General features: G+C 43.0%; 1 protein-coding gene across 1 annotated transcript; it reads left to right on the top strand.

Moving 5' to 3' along the window:
• The first annotated feature begins 7,601 nt into the window (after positions 1–7,601).
• Positions 7,602–13,457, top strand: LOC142776186 (uncharacterized). The gene is made up of 5 exons (XM_075879394.1): positions 7,602–7,759; positions 9,248–9,309; positions 9,489–9,578; positions 10,180–10,206; positions 13,321–13,457. Exons 1-5 carry the CDS (start codon positions 7,681–7,683, stop codon positions 13,378–13,380), a joined length of 318 nt encoding a protein of 105 aa, XP_075735509.1. The 5' UTR covers positions 7,602–7,680; the 3' UTR covers positions 13,381–13,457.
• The last annotated feature ends 11,562 nt before the right edge of the window (positions 13,458–25,019 follow it).

Below are 25,019 nucleotides of genomic sequence, written 5' to 3'. Positions count from 1 at the left end.
TTTGTAGCAGTTTTTGACACTGTTTGGTCGTTCATTGCTGACAATATGTGGCTTTCACTTAATGGTGTTCGTCCAATGCTTGCCAACGTTGCAGTTAGCATTTCTCTTTGTGCCACGTATAATGCACAGTCACAAAATATGTGAGCTATCGTTTCGCGCACTTGGCAGCGTTCACAATTTGGGCCGTCCGCACGGCCGATTAGGTGGGTGTAGTGACGAGTGAAGGCGACGCCCAGGCGAATTCGGTGCAGTATATTAGCATGTCTTCGGCTGATTTTATCTGGAAGACGAAAAGTCATACTGGGGTCTGTTTCCCGCAGGCGCTTGTTCCGGTGATCTGGTAGCAACCAGTAAGTGGCAGCGCATTCGCGCATGAGTGATCTCAACAATGTGTTGACGTCACGTCGCGAGTAGGGTACTTTGACGTACATAGGAGCGTTGTATATTGCCGCTCTTGCTTCGCTATCGGCTGTTTCGTTGCCAACCAGGCCGCAGTGTCCAGGAATCCATTGGAGTGTAATCAAGTGACCGCCCCTGTGTGTTCGGTCAAATGCTTGGACGATTCCTAACGTTAACTCGTAAAATTGGCCTCTTCTTAAGCAAGAATGTATAGCTTGAAGCGCTGATTTTGAATCAGACAGAATCGTCCATTTACGTGGTGCTTGGTCGTTCACAAATTTCATGGCTTCTTGTATAGCAACAAGTTCTGCAGCTGTCGAAGATGACCTATGATCTAATTTGTACTGTCGGGAAATACCGAGTTGAGGGATCACGAAGGCTGCAGCTGAGGCGGATGAAGTTACGGATCCATCGGTGTAAATGTGCACAGAGTCGCTGTATCGGTCATCTAAATGTGCCAAGGTGAGTTGCTTGAGGGCAATATAAGAAACATGCGACTTATACGAAATTCCACGTATGTGAAGGCACACCAGCGGTTTAGTCAATGTCCATGGAGGCATTGCAGGGATTACGGCAGGTGCAAAGCCTGAAGGGATCATGTGCCTATGCGTATCGAGGCATCGCGAATAGGTACAGCCTGGTCGGTGCACTTGTAGCGAAGACAACGGGTGCTGTGCATGTTGGGTCAGCAGAGGAAGGTGCACTCGAAGAGGCTCACAGGACGTGTAAACCTGTATAGGGTAGGTGCGTGACTCCTCTATAGTGCCAGAGGTAGATGTGCACCGTGGCAGGCCAAGGCATATTCTCAGTGCTCGTGCCTGAAGGCTCTCTAAAGTACGAAGGCACGTTGCCCGCATGCTGGAAAGCACAGGTGAGCTGTACCTTATATAGCCCACAAACAATGCCTTGTATAACTGCAGAAGACTTTTCTCGGAAGGACCCCATCTCAGTCCTGCTATAACACGAAAAACATACACAAAACTGATTAGTTTGTTTCTCAGCACAGTCACATGCTTTGACCAGGACAGGCTGCGATCAATGACGACCCCTAAATAGCGGTGGTGCTTAACCACGGGAATCACTGCTCCGTGAGCGAAGATTGGGTACCACGACATTGATTTCTTCGTAAATGCCAATGCAGCAGTCTATAGCTTGCACTAAGTCGTGCGAGTCTTGAAACAGCGAAATGGATACTTTTGAAGAATACCCTGGTTGCTTCTAGGTTGCATATGGTGAGATTTACCCAATTTCTGTGGCATATGCCGTTTATTATGATGACAGTTTTTGTCTAATATGCCGCAGAAATTTCTGTGGCACAAATTCGTTGCGCTAACTGTTGTCTCAATGTACTTCAGTAAACCAGTGATAAGAAGGAAGATTTAGCAGATGTCTGTGGCGTCTGCCCGTTTATGATAGTGATAGTGCTTGGTACGGGATGAACAGGAAACGAACAGGTACAGCGTCACTTTCTTGGCGTAATCTTTTTAGAACTTATTCATGGCATTTTGAGTAGTATTGATCACCAAAACCAGACAGACCTTATCTTCCTTCATTTTTCAAAGGCCTTTGATCAGGCCTCACATCAAGAAATAATACTAAAATTTAAACAAACATTAGGTGAGGGGCCCGTTGGTGGATGGATAAAAGACTACCTCTTGAACCGAACACCATTTGTACAAACAACCACACAAGTTCTAAACTCAAATACGCCACCTCTGGAGGCCGCCAGGGTATACAGGTTCGGCTCCTGCACTTTTTCTCATCATTATCAATGATGTGCCCACTGACATCCCCGTCAACTTGATACCTTTTTCTGATGACTGTATACTCTACCAAGAACTTACTTCTCCAATTAAACATGTCACTTTACGTCCCTTTAAATGATGCACAGGAAACACTTGTCGCATGGTGTGCTAACTGGCAAATGAGCCTTAATGAAAAGTTATTTTGCGAATACAAGAAAACACTACCTATATGAGTTTTCTTATACTATGAAGGCACACCTGGTAACAGTGATTTTGCGGCACAAGTACCCTGGACTAACAATAACCTCTAGCCTTAGATGGGATCACCATGTCAACAATATTACCTCAATGGCCCTAAACCGACTCTTTTTTATGAAGCGACGTCTTGGTCATGCACACTGTGAGACTAAATTTCTAGCTTACAATACACTCATTAGATCAGCATTGAAATATGCTACTCCGGCTTCGTTTCCATCGACTAATGAATAATTACCATTACAAAGGCAGTGCAAAGGAAAGCAGTAAGATTCATAAATATCAGCTGATAGGCTCTCCAAGTGCTTTAATCGAATCACCCGGATTACTCACAAATGAAACCCGTGCTACGCTCGCACGATTGAAATTGCTTCATCAATTAATTCTTAACAAGCTAAACGTTAACAGTTTAAATACATTATTTTGCAGATACAAAAATAATTTTACTACAGCAGTTATTCATTCCAAATGAATATCACTTTTATACCACTTGTTTTATATACTCTATCTTCCCGCAACCCATAAGGTAGTGGAACAACTTCCTTTTCACTATTACCAACGTCTACTCAGTAACCACTTTTGCATCACTACTTTAAAAGTATACATTATACACAAACATAATAGTAGAAATATTTTGCACCGTTTCTTATCGATGTACCTTGCCCTTAGTACTTTTAACGTGACCTACATGCCACTAACTGCAATTGTAATGTATGCCTTTTTTGTACATTTTTCTGGTACCGCTTACGCACGTATGTGTGACTTTTATTGTACAATCTAATCATAATTCTATTGGTGTATTGGGTTAAATAGTTGTGTATTGATGATATATATATATATATATATATATATATATATATATATATATATATATATATTGTCCGCACACATACAAACTGTGGTTATTTTCCATGAATTCTCCCTGGACTGTTTTAAAACTTCATATACTTATAAGTTGTGCCCTTTCTGCAATAATCCCAAATGGGATCACCAGTATGTAATAAATAAATAAAATAAATAATTACACATGTGCCCTTGACTTTATACTGCACCTTAATATAATCAGCTGTGGCGTTGCCTCCGGTAAAATGCAGCCACACAGTTCAAGCGTGCTTCTGGAGCTGTGATAGGACGCAATGAACGACGAAACTCCCATTGATGCGGAGAACGAGAATAACAGCACAAGAAACGATTGAGGTATTGCTGGTGATGTCGCCCAGGTCTAATCCGTATGAATATATATCGAATATGATATTATATGGCTCTTAACGTCACCGTGCACGTTCACTCATGAACTTCATGGGCTAGGTGTCAGGCATGCATACTGTCTGGTTAAAACGCGCAACGTTGTGGGGCGCACACATGGCCAATTAAAAGCAAAGTACACTAACTTAGATATTCGTAAAATGAGTTTGGGATTCACGTGTGATTAGCCTAAATGGGAAAAAAATACAGGATTTTTCTTTTTTTTGCCAATCGGATGCACTCGATACATTGAATGCGAAGGATACAGATATCGGGCGTACGCTCAGAAAAGGCCAGTGAGAAGTCATCATAACACGAGGATGTATAGCACCATTTCGAGCTGCAACGTCTATTTTCCCGCGCAGCAGGCTACCAGCTGTCGTTTACAAAAGCGGCAATCGAAGCATTTGTTTTGGCCTTGGCCAGACCGAAATACAGACAAGGACATTCGCCGCGATGGTGGGCTAAGGCTCACCTGAGCTCCTTCTGATGTCGTCGCCACTTCTGTAACGAACACATCTCGCCGGTTAACTTGCAAGCTCAACACCATGCTCATTCAATTCGGCCAACCAGTGCACAGTGGCGTACGGTCACGGGATAGCCGTAGACCTCGAAGGTCTAGATCTCTAAATTGGTTTGCTCTTAAACTGTATCCTTAATGTGGCGAGCTTAAATGGCGGAAGGTGTCTTTATCACGTGGTTGCATGCACAGCAATTTTTCCCGTTGCTCATGCATCGACAAAGTGCTTCAAGTTTAAAATATTGCCACCATTGCCCAAAGAATGACTCCAAGGCTATACTACAACTCAAACGTAGAGTTTGCACTGAAAATAAAGATCTTTCGAAACAGAATGTCAGTGACTTTTACTGGAGCTGTCTATAGAGTTCATCATCATAATCATAACCCTGACTACGCCCACTGCAGGGCAAAGGCCTCTCTCATTGTTCGCCAATCAATCCGGTCTGATGCTTTCTGCTGCCACATTATACCTGCGAGCTTTTTAATATTATCGCCCCACCTAACTTTCTGTCTCCCCTCTGCACGTTTGGATTCTCTGGGAGTCCAGTCAGTTACCCATAATGACCAGCGGTTATCCTGCCTACGTGCTCAATCAGGACGCAATACCGGCATAAGCTCGCAAAATCATAAGTTTGAAGCCGCGCTGTTTTTTCTACTTATCATTAATGCTTATTTTTCTAATAGAAATATGGACTTTTATATGTGGGGTTTAACGTCCCGAAACCACCATATCATTACGAGAGACGCCGTAGTGGAGAGCTTCGGAAATTTTGACCACCTTGGTCGAAATTTCTGCATTTTAGATGGAGGCGGAAATGCTGTAGGCCCATGTGCCCAGAGTTTGGTGCACATTTAAGAACCCCAGATGGTCGAAATTTCCGGAGCCCTCCACTGCGGCGCTTCTCATATTCATATTGTGATTTCTGGACGTTGAACACCACATATCAATCAAAATCGACAAAGGGAAGAATAATTATCTCCATAGAGACCATTTTCGCACCTGATAGTCAGTGTTCCTTTGAGGAACACTGAGTATCAAGACGGTGTATAATGCGTATTGTAATTGTAGTATACAAATGTGTCGATACTTGAGCTTTGCAAACAAAAACGCAAAAGCGTGGTATGACCCAGTTCACATCGTATTTTCGTTCGCTTTACGGGCGTGAATATTTACCACGATAAAAGAAAGTTCTGAAGACGTCGCACTGTCGTTTTGAATATTCGCACTGTCGTTTTAAAATGTCGCACTGTCGTTTTGAAGCACAGCTGCGAAGGGCCAGTACAGCATAAATAATCATAATGCGTTCTTGAGGCAATATGGTTACGCACAGCTGCACACTTTGTTGTTGGTTCTGTTACATATTATAATGAATATTTATGCCTGAGCCCTTCATAATCAGTGGGACTTTAAAAGATTAGATTAGATTTGTGGGGTTTAACGTCCCAAAACCACCATATGATTATGAGAGACGCCGTAGTGGAGGGCTCCGGAAATTTTGACCACCTGGGGTTCTTTAACGTGCACCCAAATCTGAGTACACGGGCCTACAACATTTCCGCCTCCATCGGAAATGCAGCCACCACAGCAGGGATCTGAACCCGCGACCTGCGGGTCAGCAGCCGAGTACCTTAGCCACTAGACCACCGCGGCGGGGCGGGACTTTAAAACTACGCATTCAGTGTGAAATTAGGATGGGGTGACACGCGGTGCATTTCAGTGCTTCTGCCACGCAACAAATATGGGCCAGTTGGTTGATCATTATAGTGTACGAGTTGAAGTCCAACGCTTGCGTATGTTCTTTTGTGCTGTGTCTTTTCAACACGCGGTGTGTGCTCACTTACGCCCTAGAATGTTAATGTTGATTAGATTTCATTGCTTCGCAGAATTCGTAATTATATTGTATGTCATGTAGGACAGATTCGTGTGAAGCTTTGCTAATAATAGGGAAGGGGGCAACGACCATGCTGCTGGTTTGGAAGCGATGTTCTGCGGCTATATATATGACAACTCGACATTTTTTAACGTAATAATGAGAAGCAGCACGCTTCGCAGACATTCCGGTGACGGTGTCAGCGACATTGGTAGTGAGGGAAAATTTGGCGTTGTTCATGAGGAAATTATTATTCGAAATATATGCATAATAAGAAAAAAACTATAAGATGTTTGTTTTATGTCACTATTAAACCCAGAACTTCAACTCTGCGTGGCAAGCAGGCCACGTCCTACCAAAAAGCCACGCCTGTGGTAAAAAAATTTTTCTAAAAAAATATATAATATATGCACGTTATGTAGTGTGAGGAGAGTCAATAACAAAATCAATGTCGTGTGGTAAAAGAGTAGAACGACACCAGGTGTCACTCCGCAACGAGTGGTTGGATTAAAGGCCCACCGTTTAGAAAGCACAAAACCCAAATTAATTAGTATCAACGAGAACTTAAACAACACGCTTACCTGCATAACTGTGCCCGGAAGAATAGTGGTATACCTCGCCAAGTCGTAAGAGGAAGAATGATGTATGCGTGGCTAATTCATGGCTGTATGTACGTGCAGTAGTCATTAAAGGACAGTTTCAAAGGGTGTGTAGACATACTCTAAGCAGTTTTTTTTCTGCATGGTTCAGGCATGCTCACAGAACAGTGAAGCAGGGTAGTGATTGTGAAAATGATGCGATCCGGGTCCGATTGCTGTATTGCGTTCTACTGTTGAAAGCAAGGCTCGACCGTCCTCCAAGTTTAATTTTCTGTATTGCGGTAGTGCTGCTCGAAAAACGGCGAAATGAGACTGCACGAAGTAGGTTCCGATACAAACAAAGAAACCACGCCTCTCTGGCAAGTCCAGGTAATGAAACGAAAAGTAAAGCAAGCGCCACAAAGAAACATTACTGGTTCAGTGCTAGAAAGAGCCAATTGTGTTCGATGACATGCAACACGCTAATTGTGATGGCACGACGCCATCAATTCCGTGAATCACGAGCAAAAGCGCACGTGGAAAAGGACATTTGCGCTTGGTTATGTCTTCTAGTCAAGTGGGTGTTTATGAAAGAGATGCATTGAGGCATAACTGAATATTGCGTTTGATAAAACCGCGCACGCAAGGAAAATACCCACCAATACAAAAAGAAAGGTGACGATCGAAAGACTCGATCCCTATGATAACGACTATGAAGTTTCCTCTTGCTCAATCTTACTTTCGCTTCAAAAGGAAACAGCCTTTTCGTTTTGCACACCTTGACGTCTTATTTTTCATTTCTGGCACTGGAAGGTTGATCCACCAGTGTCGTTCGCGCACTATGTTTAGCTATACGCGATAGAAAGAAAAAAAAAAACCCTCGGAAGTGCCAGGGTCAACTTGCAAGCCTCAGAACGTTTGGCGCGTTTTGATCAAGGGCACCGCGAAGAGAATGCACGCGTATATATATAGGCGCAGCCAACTATGCTTATTGTACAGAGCTGAGTCTCAGCTTGGTGTATTCCAGTTCTTGCAGTTCTCTCAGAGACAACTTCAGCTGCTCAACAATGAACGTTATGCTAGTCTATGGTCTTGTACTTGTCGGCGCTTTCTATGCCAACGCGCAGGGTGGCAAAGAGTTGTGTGGTAAGAACATTTATGTTATTATCATTCTTTAGCACTCGTAAAATGGAGCATGTAAGACTCGGACCAATTAACAATAATGCATGCATCCCACTATTTCCCATGTAACTGCGGGTCTTGCACCTTCGTCAATCCTTTAAGGCAACTATGTATAAGGGAAAGAGTTACCGCTAAAGTTGGCACTTTGGATCAACAGTGGTGCGAACCGCGGTATCGTTAGCCTGGAGCTCTTTTTGGTCGGTACTCCAAGTTTTAGGTAATTCGGCTACAACGCATAACTCCAGACCGTGTTAGTTAAAGGACCGTAAGCTACTTTGAATGAAACAGATAATTTATAATTCGTGTGTGACAGTATCACTAAGGAAAAGCTCTAGAGCCTAAAGATGACCGCTATTACCAACAGGTAAACTATAAGTAACAACTTTTGATATGACAAATTTTGACCTTAGCGGAAATCACTTTTGGTGATATAACTAAAAATACCGCAATTTTTTTATGTTGACCATACGAACGAGTTTTCGAGTGCGTCGAGTAACATATGAGGACTAAATACTTCAATGTGGTCTGTTTTTATGTTACTTTGTCATATGGAGGCTGTGGTCTTCTTTTCACATTTATGATTTCATATTACGTTTATTTATTTGTTTATATTTTGCTCTTTTAATGAACATGGCATCGCACCTGCCGACGGGAAGAGCCGATGGCCGCAGTGTTGAATCTCAAGAGCTCTGCCGATATTCCTGCGTTATAATTCACTACGACAGCAATCAGCACTCTCGTTAGTCCACTGGGATTCGCGCATCAAGTTAAAGTCTTAGAGCCTAGCTTGCCCGCATAAAGCATGTGACAGGCACAAGTACTTACATACTCCCTTTTTGGGCAGCATTTCAAAGGAAGTGGCTGACAGTACATTAATAATGTCTTACACACACACACACACACACACACACACACACACACACACACACACACACACACACACACACACACACACACACACACACACACACACACACACACACACACACAGATATATATATATATATATATATATATATATATATATATATATATATATATATATATATATATATATATAATCGAATTAAAATAACACGTGCTTGCTCCTTGAGGCTTAATTCACATACCACTGAAACAGCGCATGCGAATCTCTCGTTTTGACCTAGATTAGGTGGTGTCAGTAGGACACGGTAGCATCACATTATGATTGCACCTTGTGTTCTCTAATACTCGGCATATCTGTATCAGTTATATCTTTCTGGCGAAGAAAAAAAAACGTGCCCGCAATCCTATATGTTGCCCCCCCCCTTTTTTTTGTGTTGTTGACATTGAACATACTGTCGTCCTGGTCACTCTATTTTAATTGGTGTGTCTTGACTATAGGAGAATTTTTAGCATAAGTGACCAAACAAGAAAAAAATATATTTCACGTGCTTCGTCTGACAACTGTCTCTTGTTTTTATTTTGTAGGACTGGACCATGATGGTATTAAAGGAGTTCTCAGGTGCATGGCAGAACATGCACCTGCTCAGGTACTCACTCACTCACTCACTCACTCACTCACTCACTCACTCACTCACTCACTCACTCACTCATTAAAAGTGTCACCCATACGAATAATCGCAAAAATTCTTCGATCAATGAAAAAAGATAGTGTTGTATTTACTCGAATCGAGTTTTTTTTTCTAAATCTCGATTCCTCTTCCCGTAGGTGAAAACAAAGGCTTTAGAGATCCTCGGAGAGAAGGGAGACAGCGTGGCCGAGATCATTAAGACCAAGTGTGAGACTGACGTGGACTTTGTAAGTGCACGTTCATTTTGCTATGGTGGCAAATAATTTGTTGTTTATAATATTCGTTAGTTTAGTATTTAAATTAAAACCTAATTGTTCGTTCAGACAACTACTGGCTTGCTCTAATACTTAAAAAGCAGTCAAGAAGCATGGTCATTTGCGTATACAAGGAGCAAATTTAGGTTTCACTGGCGGCTGAGCTTGGTTAGAACTATGCGACCTTTTTCAATCACAGCCAGTGCGACCCGTGTACGTCTGCGATTACGAGCGTACGTTCAAGACAAATAGCTGGGTATAAACGCTATTCTTCACGCATAACGCCAGTCTGAAAAGAACCTTTTTTTCCACGAAGCCAGTTGCCTTTATTTGATATTTATGGAGGCATAATTTCGGAGAACACCGCCAAAATATGAGCTTGGGCTCAAGCGTCGTTCTTATAGTCCTGATGATTTGTGCATTGCCTAGTATGTCGCGTTGCTGCATTCGCCTGAGCCCCTTGTACTGTAACCAATCGCACCTCTGAAATAAAGCAATGATGAATTAGAATATGTCCTAAACGGCGTAAATTTCAGCCATTACAACTGAAACTGGCTCTCTCTCTTTCATACAGGGGTCCCTGATTTCGACAGTGTTCTCGGTAAGCACATGTTTCCTTCGATAGTTTTTTATTTATTGTATTGTAATTTTAGCTTACTACTTCGGTGTTTTCAAGCACTTGTTTTTAGCATAAGTTCTAGTCAATAATATATTGTGCCCCACGTATACACCTGTTATGCACAGCCCAGCCCGTATGTCTCCTATGCGGACGCGCCCCTCGTCCAGGTTTTCTTTGATCAAGTGACATGACAAGAATGCACAAGCCTACTATTCCCGATCTTCCTATCAATGTTAAAAAAAAAAAACTTTTGGAACGCTAACCTGCCATAATTATCAAAAAACACCTATGCTGCTAATTGCAACATAGCAGAATTTTAAAAAAAACGAAAACAAAACATGCTACCTTTTTTATGAGAATAATGTGATGTCTATATTGATAACGATGTTAGTCAAAGTGATTTCCGACAGTGCGAGAAAAATGAGTGCATTACTTTCTATGGCGCGTCTTTTCACCTGGGATCATGCATCGAAGCAATGCCTCTTTCTCTTTTATTTCTTTCACCACTGCAAGCACCTGCTCCTCAGTGGGATCCGTCAGTTCGCCTTAGTTCAGGGAGTGGTCGTGATGCGACACCACATGCAGAGTAGGGTGGCTCGCGTCACAGGTTCTTCTAAGCGCTTTCCCACGGAAATGCAATAGACGTGTTTTTCCAATATCATACGCATGTAATATTCATTCCTCTGTACTCCTTCTTTGTCGCTCGACGCTATGCCGCCCGCCGCTTCACAGCGTTCTTAAAGTCAGCGCATGCAGCAGCGTCGCAGTGACGCTTCAACATTGGTCGCTCGCATAGCGCCCTGAACGGCGAACCGCGGTCTGAAAACAACGTATTTTCTGCAGAGCCAGTGTTACCGCACACACTGTGAACACGAGGAATGCAAGACGCAGCCCCATGGATCTGTATACAACTGAACCAAAAATTTCGTCCTAAGATTTCCGTCGTGAGGCACCACATAATGAGTTCTCTCCCCCGTGATCGCAAAGCGTATGCGAAAGCTAGGTGATAGGCGAGAGCCGGAAACGACTAGAGGAGAGGGTGGTGAACAGCTGGATCGGGCGCATCTCGTTCGCATTGAAAAAATAGAGGAGGTGCTTTCTAGAGCCTCAATGTCGCTACGTTCCTTTGGTGTAGCTGCCGTATGACTGCTTACCAGAGCCTGCACTCCCCTTTGCCTTTAGAATAAGCTGATCTATATTACGCATAACATCGACCTTTCTCTTATTACCTACCTATCGCACTTGATTTCCCCAAATTTTCTATCTTGTTATTATCTTACATGGTTATTGCGCGTTTCGATGAAGTTAAGTTATGCGAATAACACACACACAATTTAGCGAGATCAGCTTGCTCCTTTTGAGTTTACGTCCACTAAAAAAATTACAGCATATCTACAGAGTGAATGACGATGAGTGGGGCGAAGCGTCTGTCAGTCCATCCGTGTTTTCATCGGTCCGTTCATTCTTGCTTCAGTCCATCTATACTTCCGTTTATCGGTGCGTCCGTCCTTCCATGCATCAATCCGCCCGTCCGTTCATCCATCCATCTATAAATCCGTACGTCCATCGGTGCGTCGGTAGTGCGTCCATCCATCCGTCCGTACGTCTGTCTGTCTGCGTCCATGCGTCAAACAGACAAACAGACGACGGATGGACGTGGTCAGCAGATGACTCATGGTTTGTCAATAAAAACCTCCAAAGCTTCGCCCCAATCATCATCATCTACTCCATGGATACGCTGTGAGGTGGTTACTAGATACATGCATACATACAGGTGACGACTGACCCACTCCTAAGGAGTTTCACCCCTAAAAAAACGACAGGCCTGCGTCGAGCACCCAGCGCAGTCCCAGCGAAAACAAGAAGAGTGGCCTTCAGACCCTTTTCTGAACACTCTTTGACCAAATGCAAGAAGCATACTTGCTGAGTACACACTACGCCATAAATAATCATAATTTTGTGCAGTATGCCGGAATTCACTATTTTATTATTCGTCATTCTTTGGAGAACTGTGCACGGTAGCTGCTAAACACTTGCAACACATTTTCTGCGAATTTTGTGTTGCATTAAGTGGCTGATGTCGATGAAGAATTACGCCTGAAGTGGCTGTGCGCCACTGTTAATATGTGATGAAGAAAAAGCTTTTGTAATGTGTTCGAGCATTGGACGACCAACTCGTTACATGATTCACATTGTATGACGCTTGGTTGTTCTTTTGCTGTACAAAAGCGCTTTATAACTCAACTTAACGACATAAAGCCTGCCCAATGCGAATTTGTGAATCGGGTCCAAGCATCAGCGTCGCTCAGCGGTAGAATACTGGGCTGGCACGCAGTGGTCCCATGTTAGAAACTGCCTATGTTACCACATGTCTTTGCTGTTTATCATTTGAGTTTTGTTTTTATTTGTGCGATATTGGTTATGGACACCGGTGGTGGCGGATAACTACAGCGCCGCGCGTGACCTGTGTTGTGATATCATAACCGCTTTCACTGAAAAACAGATAATGGTAATATCAAACAGTGCACTAGCGAGTGATGGGCACTCCTCAACAGGCAGCTAATATCTGTCCACTGTTGTAAAATGAAATGAAAGACGGGGATATAGACCCTTTCACTGTTTATAAACACAGCCCCTTGATGACATCAGGTTCGTCCACCGATGTGCCTGAATAGCATCAGTGGGCAAGAAGAGCTTTGGAAAATAACCCACTAATTTTCTACACTTTCTTTCTCGTATTTGGCAAAATATAATCAAATAAATGCCCTTTTGAGCTATATAAAAATTATAAAAGATTTCCTTAAATTTTACGCACGTTCATTTTTATGTAAAAAGCTAAAGAGAGACATTTCTTAAATTAATAAGGAACTTGAAAACGTGCTTTCATTTTCGACGTTAGGAGCTGGTAAATAACGTGACCGGAAGTTTTATGAGGTACAGCACTTGCAATCTTGAAACCCTCTATGAAATATGTGACCAAATCGTCTAACTGCTAGGAACGCTATTAAAGGTGAAATCATGCGTGAGACGTACTACAAATTACTAAAAAAGTGCTAAAAGCTCGAGTTCTTAAGGTGATTGTTTTTTTTTCTACAGGAGCGTGTTGCAGCTGGTATCAAGGCAGCCTACAACAACTGCAAGCCGGCTTCTCGTTAGCCTGTAAGGCCATCGGGTAATCGCTCAGAAATTTTTCTAGATACCTATATTCGAAATAAAGACTTAAGCAGAATGAACGCGTGAGCTCTGAAATGACTTATTCAGCCCGAGCACACTGCCAGCTACGTTTAACGAGCCTATAACCTTTTTAGGCGTGGCGTGCAATGTGCTGCAAAGGAAATATGCTTGTGGGATCCTTTTCATCATACGAAGTTCAGGCTTTACGTTCAACACAACAAAGCGGCCACGTTTTCTGCTCGCCGAGTGAGGTCACTGTCGGTATCGGCCTTAAAACTTGATGATGAATATCTCAAATTACAAGGAGCCCTTGCCGCTTACGAAAATAGTTTGTGCCATAAAGACGATGAAAATCTTCCTCATATAAACAACTACCCTAAACTAAAAATTTTAAAAATCAATAATTATTTTTTATGAATTCACTTCGCAGCTATACTTAAAGCGCGGCAAGGTTTTTCCGCGTCGACGTAGAGTTCATGTGCAAGGATGCTGCGAGCCTGAATATCATACAATTTTAACGAAATGTCTGCATTGTCTCTCTACCACGCAAGATTAACTGAGTGTGACGATGTGTGTGAGTGCTTCTTGTATCTCTACTTCCTAGCAAGTTCAACTTTCACACTTTTTCATCCCTTTTGGCAGTGTAAGTTGGTACACCGGTAAATACACTCTAAGCCGAAATTCGGCAAAGTTGGACTAACTGCAGTCGTTAAACCAACGGACAAGCGGTTGGTCCAACAGGGACTAAAAGCGTGACATTACGTGTCATGCGCGAACGTACGGGGAGGGTAACTGCGCCACGATCACCTTTTGTCGATGCTGCACTGCAATGCTCGGCCAGTTGGGCTATCACGAAAACGAATTATATCGGCTATACGCCACTGTGAAAGTGAAGCACTATGAAACGAATAGAAGCTGTTATGAGAGTCAAGTTAAACACGCAGTCAATGCACACAGCAAGCGCCCTCGCGTTTCCACCAAGCTGGCACGGGCAGGCCGAAAACAAATGAAAGCCTCTGAACACGGAAAATGCGGATAATTCGATTCAGTGTGTTGAATTAGTTAAAACTACGAATAACACTGACAGCGCTAACAAAACTTAGCTGTTCGCCAGCGGTCGTGTACCCGCTAAGTCACCGGCCCCAACTTCAAAGAGATATATGGAAAAACTAGCTTCATACGACAGTGGTATCAAGCTGGCTGCCGGCGTGAGTGCATTGCTGGCACACGCAAAGGAAACGTCAAACGTCGCATACAATTTCTTTCACAGAAAATAGTGCGTCCTGCAATAAAGCTCAGATAAAAGTATGTATTTTTCTCCATCCGACAAACGTTGCCAAACATCAAGCGTGAAGGCGATCGCGGATACATCTATTCATGCGGCCGACGGTGCACAGCGAGCGATAATCAGAGAACCGCGCCTGCGAGCGGTCTCGTCGCCGTAAGTGTACACATATATCTGCATCACTCTACACCGCGAACAGTGGACACATACGTATTGTTCATTTGTGACTATAAAATAACGACGATTGAAATTTTACACGACCCACATGTTGCGATCACCGGTGGTCATTTAGCCGCACTCCTCGTAAGCCTATAGCGACGCCGTCGCCAAGCCGACACAAAGGCATCGGCGGGGCGTCTGGCTGCTTCGCCGGCTTTCTTGTTTAAGCGCCGCTGCCATGTTTGTGTTTGCGGACCACATTGTACCAGCACTGCGAACGCTGGTTCAGCCGACATGACCAAATGCCAGCTGATGGTTCCCACTTTCGGACTGGAGTTTTCACGTTACGGTGTCAATGTTTATGCTTTTTTTAAGCCGAGCAAACGTGACCTTCCTGCACTATTGATTGATATGTGGGGTTTAACGTCCGAAAACCACCACATGATTATGAGAGACGCCGTAGTGGAGGGCTCCGGAAATTTCGACCACCTGGGGTTCTTTAACGTGCACCCAAATCTGAGCACACGGGCCTACAACATTTCCGCCTCAATGGGAAATGCAGCCGCCGCAGCCAGGATTCGATGCTGCGACTTGCGGGTCAGCAGCCGAGTACCTTAGCCACTAGACCACCGCGGCGAAGCCCCGGTGGTCTACGCTTAAGAAAATAGGAACATTAGCCGACTGCATTGGCAATTTTGAAAAGGCAGTCAAACGCCTTTTTTTTTCTTTATAGCAACGGTGTTATGCCCGCCATTTGTCGAGCTCATGACGAACAGAATAAACCATAATCATGCTGGCCGGGCGGCCACGTCCAGCAAAATTAAGAATAGTTTTGCTTAGCTAAACCAATGTAGCCATGTTGAGCACTATGAAACACAATTAGCTACGCATGACTAAGGTAATAAAATCACACCGTAATAGGCCTTAATTAAGCAAAGCTGACATTCTTGTATGCCTATAGGACCTACAGCCATGCCGAGCAAGGTAAGATGTGCGGAGTATGGTATATTAGTAATTTAAACTAATACCAATAGCGCGTAGCGAATGCTATCTTAGTTAATTAGATAAATAAGCTTAGGTTAGCATGACATGAAAGCTCATCGAAACCAAGCCTCAAATATGCAAATTAGGCCAATTGATCATTTGGAGAAGTATGTTACTTGGTGCTGAGACTGCGAAGTGAATCTCATTGAAACCCAATCGATTTCTAGTGAGTAGTAAGGAATCGCAATGCGACTGCGTGAACACATTGTGCGTTGGCGTGTGAATTAACGTGTGCCTCAAGCCTAGACCAGCCAGTGCCGATTAGATTTCATCTGCCTCAGCTTTGCACGACTCAGTGAATGCTGAGCAAGTTTTTTACCGAGTTGGAAAGCTCGGCCGATGGCAGATCTTGAAGGGGCTGGCACAATTTATGGACCTAAAAGTCGAATGGTAGCATTTCACAATGTTGAGTTCTAGGTTTTTTAGATTGTAGCGCAGGTTAACTTGTCGTCCCTATGTTTTTCGAGCTTTTTTCTACTGTCTGGTTAACCTCCCTGCCTTTCTTTGCATCTTTATCTCTCTCTCTCTCTCCTACTGATTTGCTTTCTCTGGCTTCACAGAAAGTGGTTACACTTCTTATATTGTTGTTGGTGGTTTTGCGTTTCAAAAACACATTATGAATGTGAAAGATGCCGTTGTGGAAGGCCCGATAATTTGACGACGTGGGGTTAACGTGCTTTAAATCTGAGAACACGAGCTTCTAGCAGATTGCGTCCATTGAAATGTGGCCGCCTTGTCCGACAGTCAGTCCCGCGAATGAACACGGTGCTACCTAACATATGGTTCAAAGTAGAAAGTATGACTGCAGTAGACGCATTTTCAGTGAAGACGAAAATGATTGAGGCCCGTGCGCTAAAGAAAGGTGCTCCTTAAAGAATCCCAGGTGATCGATATTTTCGGAGACCTGCCCTACGGCCTCTCTCATGATATCATATGGTTGTTTTGTGACGTAAGGGATCATTTCTTAGCAAACTTCGGCAAGTTTGACCATATCTATCTATCTATCTATCTATCTATCTATCTATCTATCTATCTATCTATCTATCTATCTATCTATCTATCTATCTATCTATCTATCTATCTATCTATCTATCTATCTATCTATCTATCTATCTATCTATCTATCTATCTATCTATCTATCTATCTATCTATCTATCTATCTATCTATCTATCTATCTATCTATCTATCTATCTATCTATCTATCTATCTATCTATCTATCTATCTATCTATCTATCTATCTATCTATCTATCTATCTATCTATCTATCTATCTATCTATCTATCTATCTATCTATCTATCTATCTATCTATCTATCTATCTATCTATCTATCTATCTATCTATCTATCTATCTATCTATCTATCTATCTATCAACGAGGTTTAGCTCTCCTGCCCGTTTAGATACCAAAATTGGTATGGCATAACATGATTGTATGACGAGCATAAATGACTCGTTATAACATGAAAATTAAGACAAGCATGTCATGGCTGTCATCATTTACATGTCTTGGCCTTGCTGTTTCTGCAGTGGTTTCGTTCACATGACACATCGCAAAACTAGTATTGTATGACATGACTGCATGGCGAACATAACTGAGAGGCCCTCACGTGGAAATCATGATATGCGTGTGATGTAAAAGCATGATTACATAACACGCTCATGATACGCTCGCAGCCGGTTCGCTAGCTTCACATACACCAAATTCGGTATCATGATGACGTGAATAGACGACGAAGATAAATGACGTGTCCGACCATGATAATGATGACATGCGTGTCACGTAAAACATGACTACATGCTATGCTCATAGCGCACTCACGGCCGTTTCACTAGCTTTAGATATACCAAGTTTAGTATTACGTAGCATGAATGAACGACGAGCACAAATGCCAGGCGCAAACATGATAATCATAACATAGAAGTCATGTGCGGCAATATTTATGTCCTCCTCGTATAGTTGTGCTCACTTTAATGTGACAATTCAACCTTCCTCATTCGTGCTTCGCGTATTATCGATTCCCACTTTACGTATCATCAACCAATTTTTTCGAAGTACAATGTAATCGTTCTATAAAGTGTTGGCTCGTGGTAAACACAAATTGGCGCAGGGCATACATGATCACGCACGTGTGCTACCACGATCGATCTGAAGGTCACTTGGCTTTGTTTATCAAAGTGCTCAACGAAACTAGATACACTACCAAAATAACGTCAGTCGAACGCTCGCTGGCACACGATTTCTTTAATAAACTGGAATTACTAATAAAATTATCTCGAGTTTTGCAAGCCGGGACCACGATGTGATTATGAGGCACACCGTAAAAATACTCCTGAAGTTTCGACCATCTGGTGTTCTTTAAGGTGCACTGACATTGCACTGTACATGGTCATTTACCGCTTCGCCTTTATCGAAATGCAACCACGGCTGCCGCTATCGAACCTGCACCGTGTAGGTCACCAGCCGTGGACTTCCATAGCCACTGTACCCTCGGGGCGAAATATCTACAGTGTCTCCACAGCCATCATAGTCTTCCAGGAAACAAAAAAAGGATATTTAAATTAGGAATAATGTAAGGCAGGGAGCTATTCATATGTGATCTCTCCAATATTATTCACTACGCCTCTAGAGGAAGGTTTCGGAGCATTGGAATGGGAACAGCATGCGTTAACAGTTAGGGGAGAGTAGTTTAGTAACTTGCGATTCGCTGATGGCATTGCCATGTTGAGTAACTCGGAGAAACTACTGCAAGCCATGAATGTTGATTTATTATTTTTTATTTACAAATACTGCTGTCTCAGTTTTTGAGACATTGCAGGAGTGGAATACAAATGTTCAAACAGTAAAACAAATTATCAGAATACATGAGTACGCAACTCTTTTTCGAATTGCAGAGCATCGAGTCTGCGCAGAGACCCATCAAGCTCATTCCATAGATCCACGGTCCACGGAAAAAAGGAAAACTTAAAGCAGTCGAGACTAGCTCTAAAGGGCGTAATGTTTAAGGGATCAAATCGTCGGGTACGGCGCGCAGAAGCTGCAACAAAAGAAATGGGCGCTAGAACACCCAAGCCTGTGTGAACAGTCTTATGCAGGAGGATGATACGATCGCAAGTGCGCCGATGTTCTAGAGACTGCAGTGATAAAACATGCGCATGCAAAGTAGGCGAGAACCGCTGGTCATAGCGACGAAAAATAAACCTTATTGCTTTCTTCTGAACAGATTCTAACATAGCTATGTCATGTTTATGGTGAGGCGACCAAACAACCGACGCATATTCAAGTATGGGCCTGACCAAGGTCTTGTACGCTGTCAATTTGCATTCTTTTGTCGAGTTGTTTAAAGTGCGTCGGAGATACCAAAGTTTTCGAAGAGCCTTGTTGCAGATTGTTTCGACGTGCGTGCGCCATTTTAAGTTTGTTGTCAGAGTTACACCTAGGTATTTAAACTCCGTGACACGAGCTAGACTGACACCATTATTAGTGTATGCAAAACTAAGAGGCTGTTTCTTATTTGAAAAGGTCATGGCTACAGTTTTTTTGAAATTAATTGACATTTGCCAGTTTTCACTCCAATTACAAAACAATGAAAAAACACTGTTCAGGGCTTCCTGATCTTCAACACTAGAGATGGTGTTATAGATAACGCAGTCATCTGCATACATTCTTAGTTTAATTTGTGTGTCACCGATAATTTCTGCTACGTCATTTATGTAGATAATAAACAAGAGCGGCCCAAGCACCGAACCTTGGGGCACCCCTGAAGTGATTTGTACTTCAGACGATTTCACATGGTTAAACGTAACAAATTGTGTGCGTGACCGCAAGTAATCTGCTATCCAGTCAACTAGCTTATTGTCACCAAAAAATGTGCGAAGTTTAACTAAAAGTTTAGCATGGCAAACCAAGTCAAAGGCCTTTGAATAATCAATAAATATGGCGTCAATCTGTCCTCGGTCGTTAAGAGAAGAAGCGACGTCGTGCGTAAATTCAAGCAACTGTGTAACAGTAGAATAGCAAGCACGAAAACCGTGCTGTGATCGGGAAAGTATATTGTGTGCATTTAGGTATTCTACAATATATTTATGAATGATATGCTCCAAAAGTTTAGAGCTGGTAGAAAGTAAAGATATTGGCCTGTAATTTGGTATTAATTGCTTGTTTCCAGACTTAAATACAGGCACGACGTTTGCTAATTTCCACAGCTGGGGAACTGTTGCAGAGATTAATGATTTTTTAAATATTACAGTAAGATAATTAGCACACCACTCTGAATATCTTTTTAGAAAGACATTGTGAATACCGTCTGGGCCAGAGCTTTTCGTTACATCAAGATTTAATATAAGGTTATGTACTCCAGAGGAGCTTACTTCAAGATCAGGAAGAGCAGACAGATTGCTGCATGCAGAAAACGAAGGCTTGATGCCGTTATCAGTGGAAAAAACAGATTTGAAATAATTATTAAAGGCATTTGCTATAGCTTCGGGATTTGAACAGGATTGGTCATTAACAATAAATGATGAAGGTATAGACGATACAGGACTAATCGATCTCCAGAACCTGGATGGATTTTTTTTCATAAATCTAGCCAAAGTATTGCTGAAGTAGTAGTTTTTAGCCTCTTTCATTTTAGTGCCTAATTTACTTTTCAATGTATTAAATGAAGAAACATTGTCGTTACACCTGGAATGACGATTCTTACGTAAACGCTTTACGCGACGAGTGAGTTGAATGATTTCTCTATTATACCATGGGTGTCTTGGGTTCCGTTTAATATACTTTTGAGGCACGTACTTTGATTGGCATTCACGCACAATGTCACAAAACTTAAGGAGCAGCGTATCTACATTGCAAAATTCACTGCAATATACAAATTCATCATAAGATGAAGCTAAAGTGTCCAATACGGAAGTATCATCAGCGTTAGAAAAGTTCAAAACAGTTTTTATCTCAGGTCTTTGAGGTGGACACACTAAGTTCAAGGCAACTTCGACAGCTTTATGGTCAGATAACCCATCGATGACTTCGCATTTTACACCGTGCGATAAGAGTTGCTGGTTTACAAATACAAGGTCCAATATTGCGTCCTTGCGTGTTTCGGTATCTACAACTTGAGTTAACCCAAAAGAAACCGCCAGATCGATCAGGGAAGCGCAAAGTGTCCTGTCACGCCCTGTTGGGATAAGTAAGTTCCAGTTAACGTGCGGGAGATTGAAATCTCCAGCCAAAAGTAACCTACAATCGTACAACTTATTACTGACAAGGTAATCATTAATAGCAGGGACAATATCATCGGAGTTAGGAGGACGGTAGAGGACACCAATAACTATTACGATACCTTTAATGTATATTTTGCACCAAATGGTTTCTGTACCCGGAAGGTCAGGTAATAAAGAAAATTCAAGATTAGATTTAATTAAAACTGCCACACCGCCTCCACGTCCGGCACGCCTGTCTTTCCGAAGAAGCGCATAACCAGCAGGCGAAATTTCGCTGTCAATAACAGTATCATTTAGCCAGGTCTCAGTAAGGCAGACAATCGATGGGCTGTGGCATTCCACTAAACAGTTCAGAGCTTCAATTTTGTTTAGTATACTCCTCGCATTTAAGTTGAGGACAATTATATTCCAATCACAACGTCAATCAGCCTTCGCGAAAACAGAAGCGGATGAAGCTGAGTTTATACCAAGCGCTTGCGCAGAAGCCGATTTCGCAGAGTCGGACCCCGCTGAAAGCGAGTGCGTAGAAACCTTGATAATGGCTTTTTTATCAGTGTCCCACGTGTAACGAACACCGTCAATTGTGAGGGTGTCGTGTTTAAGCTTCACTTTCCTAGCATTCTTGCGCATATTTTGCGAATTCTGCCACAGCATTTTACGTGCCAGTCGAACCCGAGCAGAGTAGTCCTCATTTATATAAACTTTAGTTCCTTTAAGTTTTCGGGCGTTGCTCATGATGGCAATCTTTGACCTGAAGTCCATCAGTTTAATGATTACCGGCCGAGGTTTATCTCCTCTTACTGCTCCAAGCCTGTGGCAACGCTCTATGTCGTCACAATTTACACCGAGTTTAACTGATAGCAGATCCAATACAGACTCAAGCAAATGGTTAGTCGTCTCGGATGGTGTCTCATGCAAACCATGAATTATCAGGTTGTTTTTACGGAGTCTGTTTTCTAGCTCATCGTTCTGACGGTCAAGCTTACCAACTAGTTTTTGAAGCGTACCAACGGTCTGCTCCAGTTCACTTACACGTGGTATGATGTTTGACACAGACGCCGCCATTGCCTCAACATTCATTAGACGATTTTCAAACGATGCAACTGTTTCAGATAGGCTAGCTAATTCCTGGCTGATACGGGCTTGTCCAGACAGTAGTTGCGACAACATTTCATCAACTTTGGGACCGGGATTGGTCTCTATGTCGCCACAAAGTAACAGTAATGATACTCTTAAGCAATGCACCAGATGTGTCACAACGGCAGTAAAGTTCAGAGGGTCCGGTAGCAGCAGCAAACAGCGGTTATCACTTCTGCAGCATTTGTAATTGTATGTTACCTGCAAGATGAAACAGACGTGCTTGAAACGGCAGTTCGCCATGCCGCCACCGGACCCACTGAAGTGATGGTTCCACATTGCCGCTCTTATATCCTTGGGCATCCTCGCTGCCAGCGCCGCCACTGTACCATGCCGTGAACAGTACAGATGGTTGATCGAAATCACGTCAACAGGCGGAAAATCCTGCACACGATCAGCAGCAGCAGATTCCCGCCCCGTCGAAGATTGCACATGGCCGTCAGTACGATCGCCGCTGAATCGTGGTAGGAGCCTGCGCAGTGTGTCGCTTGAAGGGCCATGCATCAGAACATCCGGACAGCCGGCGATAACGGCAATCTGCAAGATGAAACAGACGTGCTTGAAACGGCAGTTCGCCATGCCGCCACCGGACCCATTTAGACAAGGAAAGCAGGACTATGGGTCTAAAAATAATACCCGGTTAACTAAAGTAATGTTGAGCACTCTCGTAAGAAAACAGTGGCTTGCGATACCCATGGAGACAAAAGGAATAGTAAAAAAATACGTCTATTTAGGAAAGGTAATGACCACTGATACGAACCACGAGAAATAAAGAAAAAAAGTAGACAAATAAGAATGTTGTGGTGCAGATTTGACAGATGTTCTGAGATAATGAATGGTAGTTTACCACTATCTTTCATGCAAAAAAGTTTATAACAAGTGTATTTTACCCGTACTTACTTATACGGGAAGACACCTGGAGGTATATAAAAAAGCGAAGAGAGTTGAACTAAAATTGAGGACGACGCAGCAATTTGAAATTCGAAAGCGGAAGTAACAATGTGCATATTGCCATTATTACTATACTCAAACAAGCTGTGAAAACTCTATTGAAAGGTGTTAACATTTTTAAACTGTGCGAAGGTAAATGTTCTTTTGTTCTTCTATTGTGGTCCCTGTTTCAGGCACATAAATTATAATTACTTCGTAGTGGCATGGTGTGAGTTGTGATTTTACACATATATGTGCTGAGCACACACTAAACAAAAATGACCTGAAATAACCTCAAAAACTGGGTAAACCATTTGTCCTCTAGCGCACTACCTTTCCTGGGTTTTTTTTACCACCTACTACCGAGGTAAAAATTTACTCTCGTGCTAACTGAGTTTTTGAACGTAGGGAGAGTAGTAAATATTTACCCCAGTGAGGTTTTCAGCGAGTATAGAGAGAGTAAATTTTTACTACCTTCACAAGGTTTTTGAGGTGATTACTGGGAGTTATTTCTGGTGGTAAAAAAATAAAAATTGACGGGTGCATTCGGCCAAAGACGACAAATTTATTGAATAGCAGAACTGATTGAATTTATTGAACGGCAGAATTGGTGACACATAGATTCACATACAGACAAACACGCACACACAACAAATACAGAATAATACACCACTAGAACAGACTGCACGCGTTGCTCAACTACACTTCGACAATCCGGTATATATATAGGCACGACTTTTTGACCGGCCAAGTAGTACCGGTAGGAGAGCTCTTTTTTTCCATCGATTAACAACAACGCTTGAAGTTGCAAGCGTAAGCTTCAGGTGGGCTGCAGGGCACTAAATGTCACACCGACCTTTTATTATAAATCTACACGATCTCACCTTTTTTGATTATCCAATATTTGCTTGGCACACCGGGTTCTTTGCCCCACGCGTGTTAGCACTGCTGATGCACAAGTCCATAAAATATACCTAAGTACACACAAACCATGGTAGCTCAATGATTTTAATTGAGCGACGGTGCACAAACACAGTAGCAGCACGTATTCATCACAACGGGCGTAGAGGAGCGGTGCACGCCTGCACACAAGTTTCTTACCGACGGCGTTCTAGGCCTTTTCGAGGAGCACGGATATCCGATGAAACACAGCTGGCGATCACAGAACACATATCCTGTGCGAATTTCGTCGTCATTTCAGACACAAATGAACGCATGACCGCTATCTTGCGGAGACGGGGCGGTGTATGCATACTTCCAACGAAAGACCACCATCCGGGCAGGTCCGGGTTTTCTTCGTGCTCACCGGCCGCCGCTTGTTGGTTCCGTCTGCCTCTTATCGGCTTCGTGCTACGTGTTTGAGAACAGTTGGTGCATGAGGTGGGCAATTCGGGCAGCACTTTACTCGTGCAGACATCACCTACTGTGGAACAAAATATATGCGATGCTTCTTTCACCTGCCCCGGCGACACACTCCCACTGGTCACTCACTGGTGGCCGCGGCTCGGTGCCGACGACAGAGTGAAGCATTTTGCTTATTGCTTCTCCAGCAGGCAAGCACGGACGATGACACCAGATTGATTTTGTTACCACTGGCATATCTGGAGATGTCCGCGAACTGGAGATATCCGCGACGTGCAGGTTGGGAGGCGCTCGGAAGAGCACGGCCGCTCGATGATGTAGGAAACACGTGAGATCCATCAGCCCAACCAGACACACAGATACCGAGCTTCTTTCACTGTCTGTCTCCAAAGCCACCGCCGAGCAAAAGCAACAATTTGCGAAAATATGCAGGACAACTTTCCACAGCAGGTTTTCTTTCTTTTTTTTTCTCTTTTGAGAGCCC

The sequence above is a fragment of the Rhipicephalus microplus genome, chromosome X, assembly GCF_043290135.1.
Source record: "Rhipicephalus microplus isolate Deutch F79 chromosome X, USDA_Rmic, whole genome shotgun sequence".
Classification (NCBI taxonomy): domain Eukaryota; kingdom Metazoa; phylum Arthropoda; class Arachnida; order Ixodida; family Ixodidae; genus Rhipicephalus; species Rhipicephalus microplus.
Note: the sequence above shows the minus strand (reverse complement) of the source record. Positions and strands in the feature narration are given on the sequence as shown.

Coding starts and splice junctions, on each gene's coding strand:
- LOC142776186 (XM_075879394.1), top strand. CDS start 7,681: ATGAACGTTATGCTAGTCTATGGTCTTGTACTTGTCGGCGCTTTCTAT. Junction 9,310..9,488: donor CAGAACATGCACCTGCTCAG/GTACTCACTCAC, acceptor CTCTTCCCGTAG/GTGAAAACAAAGGCTTTAGA. Junction 10,207..13,320: donor TGATTTCGACAGTGTTCTCG/GTAAGCACATGT, acceptor TTTTTTCTACAG/GAGCGTGTTGCAGCTGGTAT.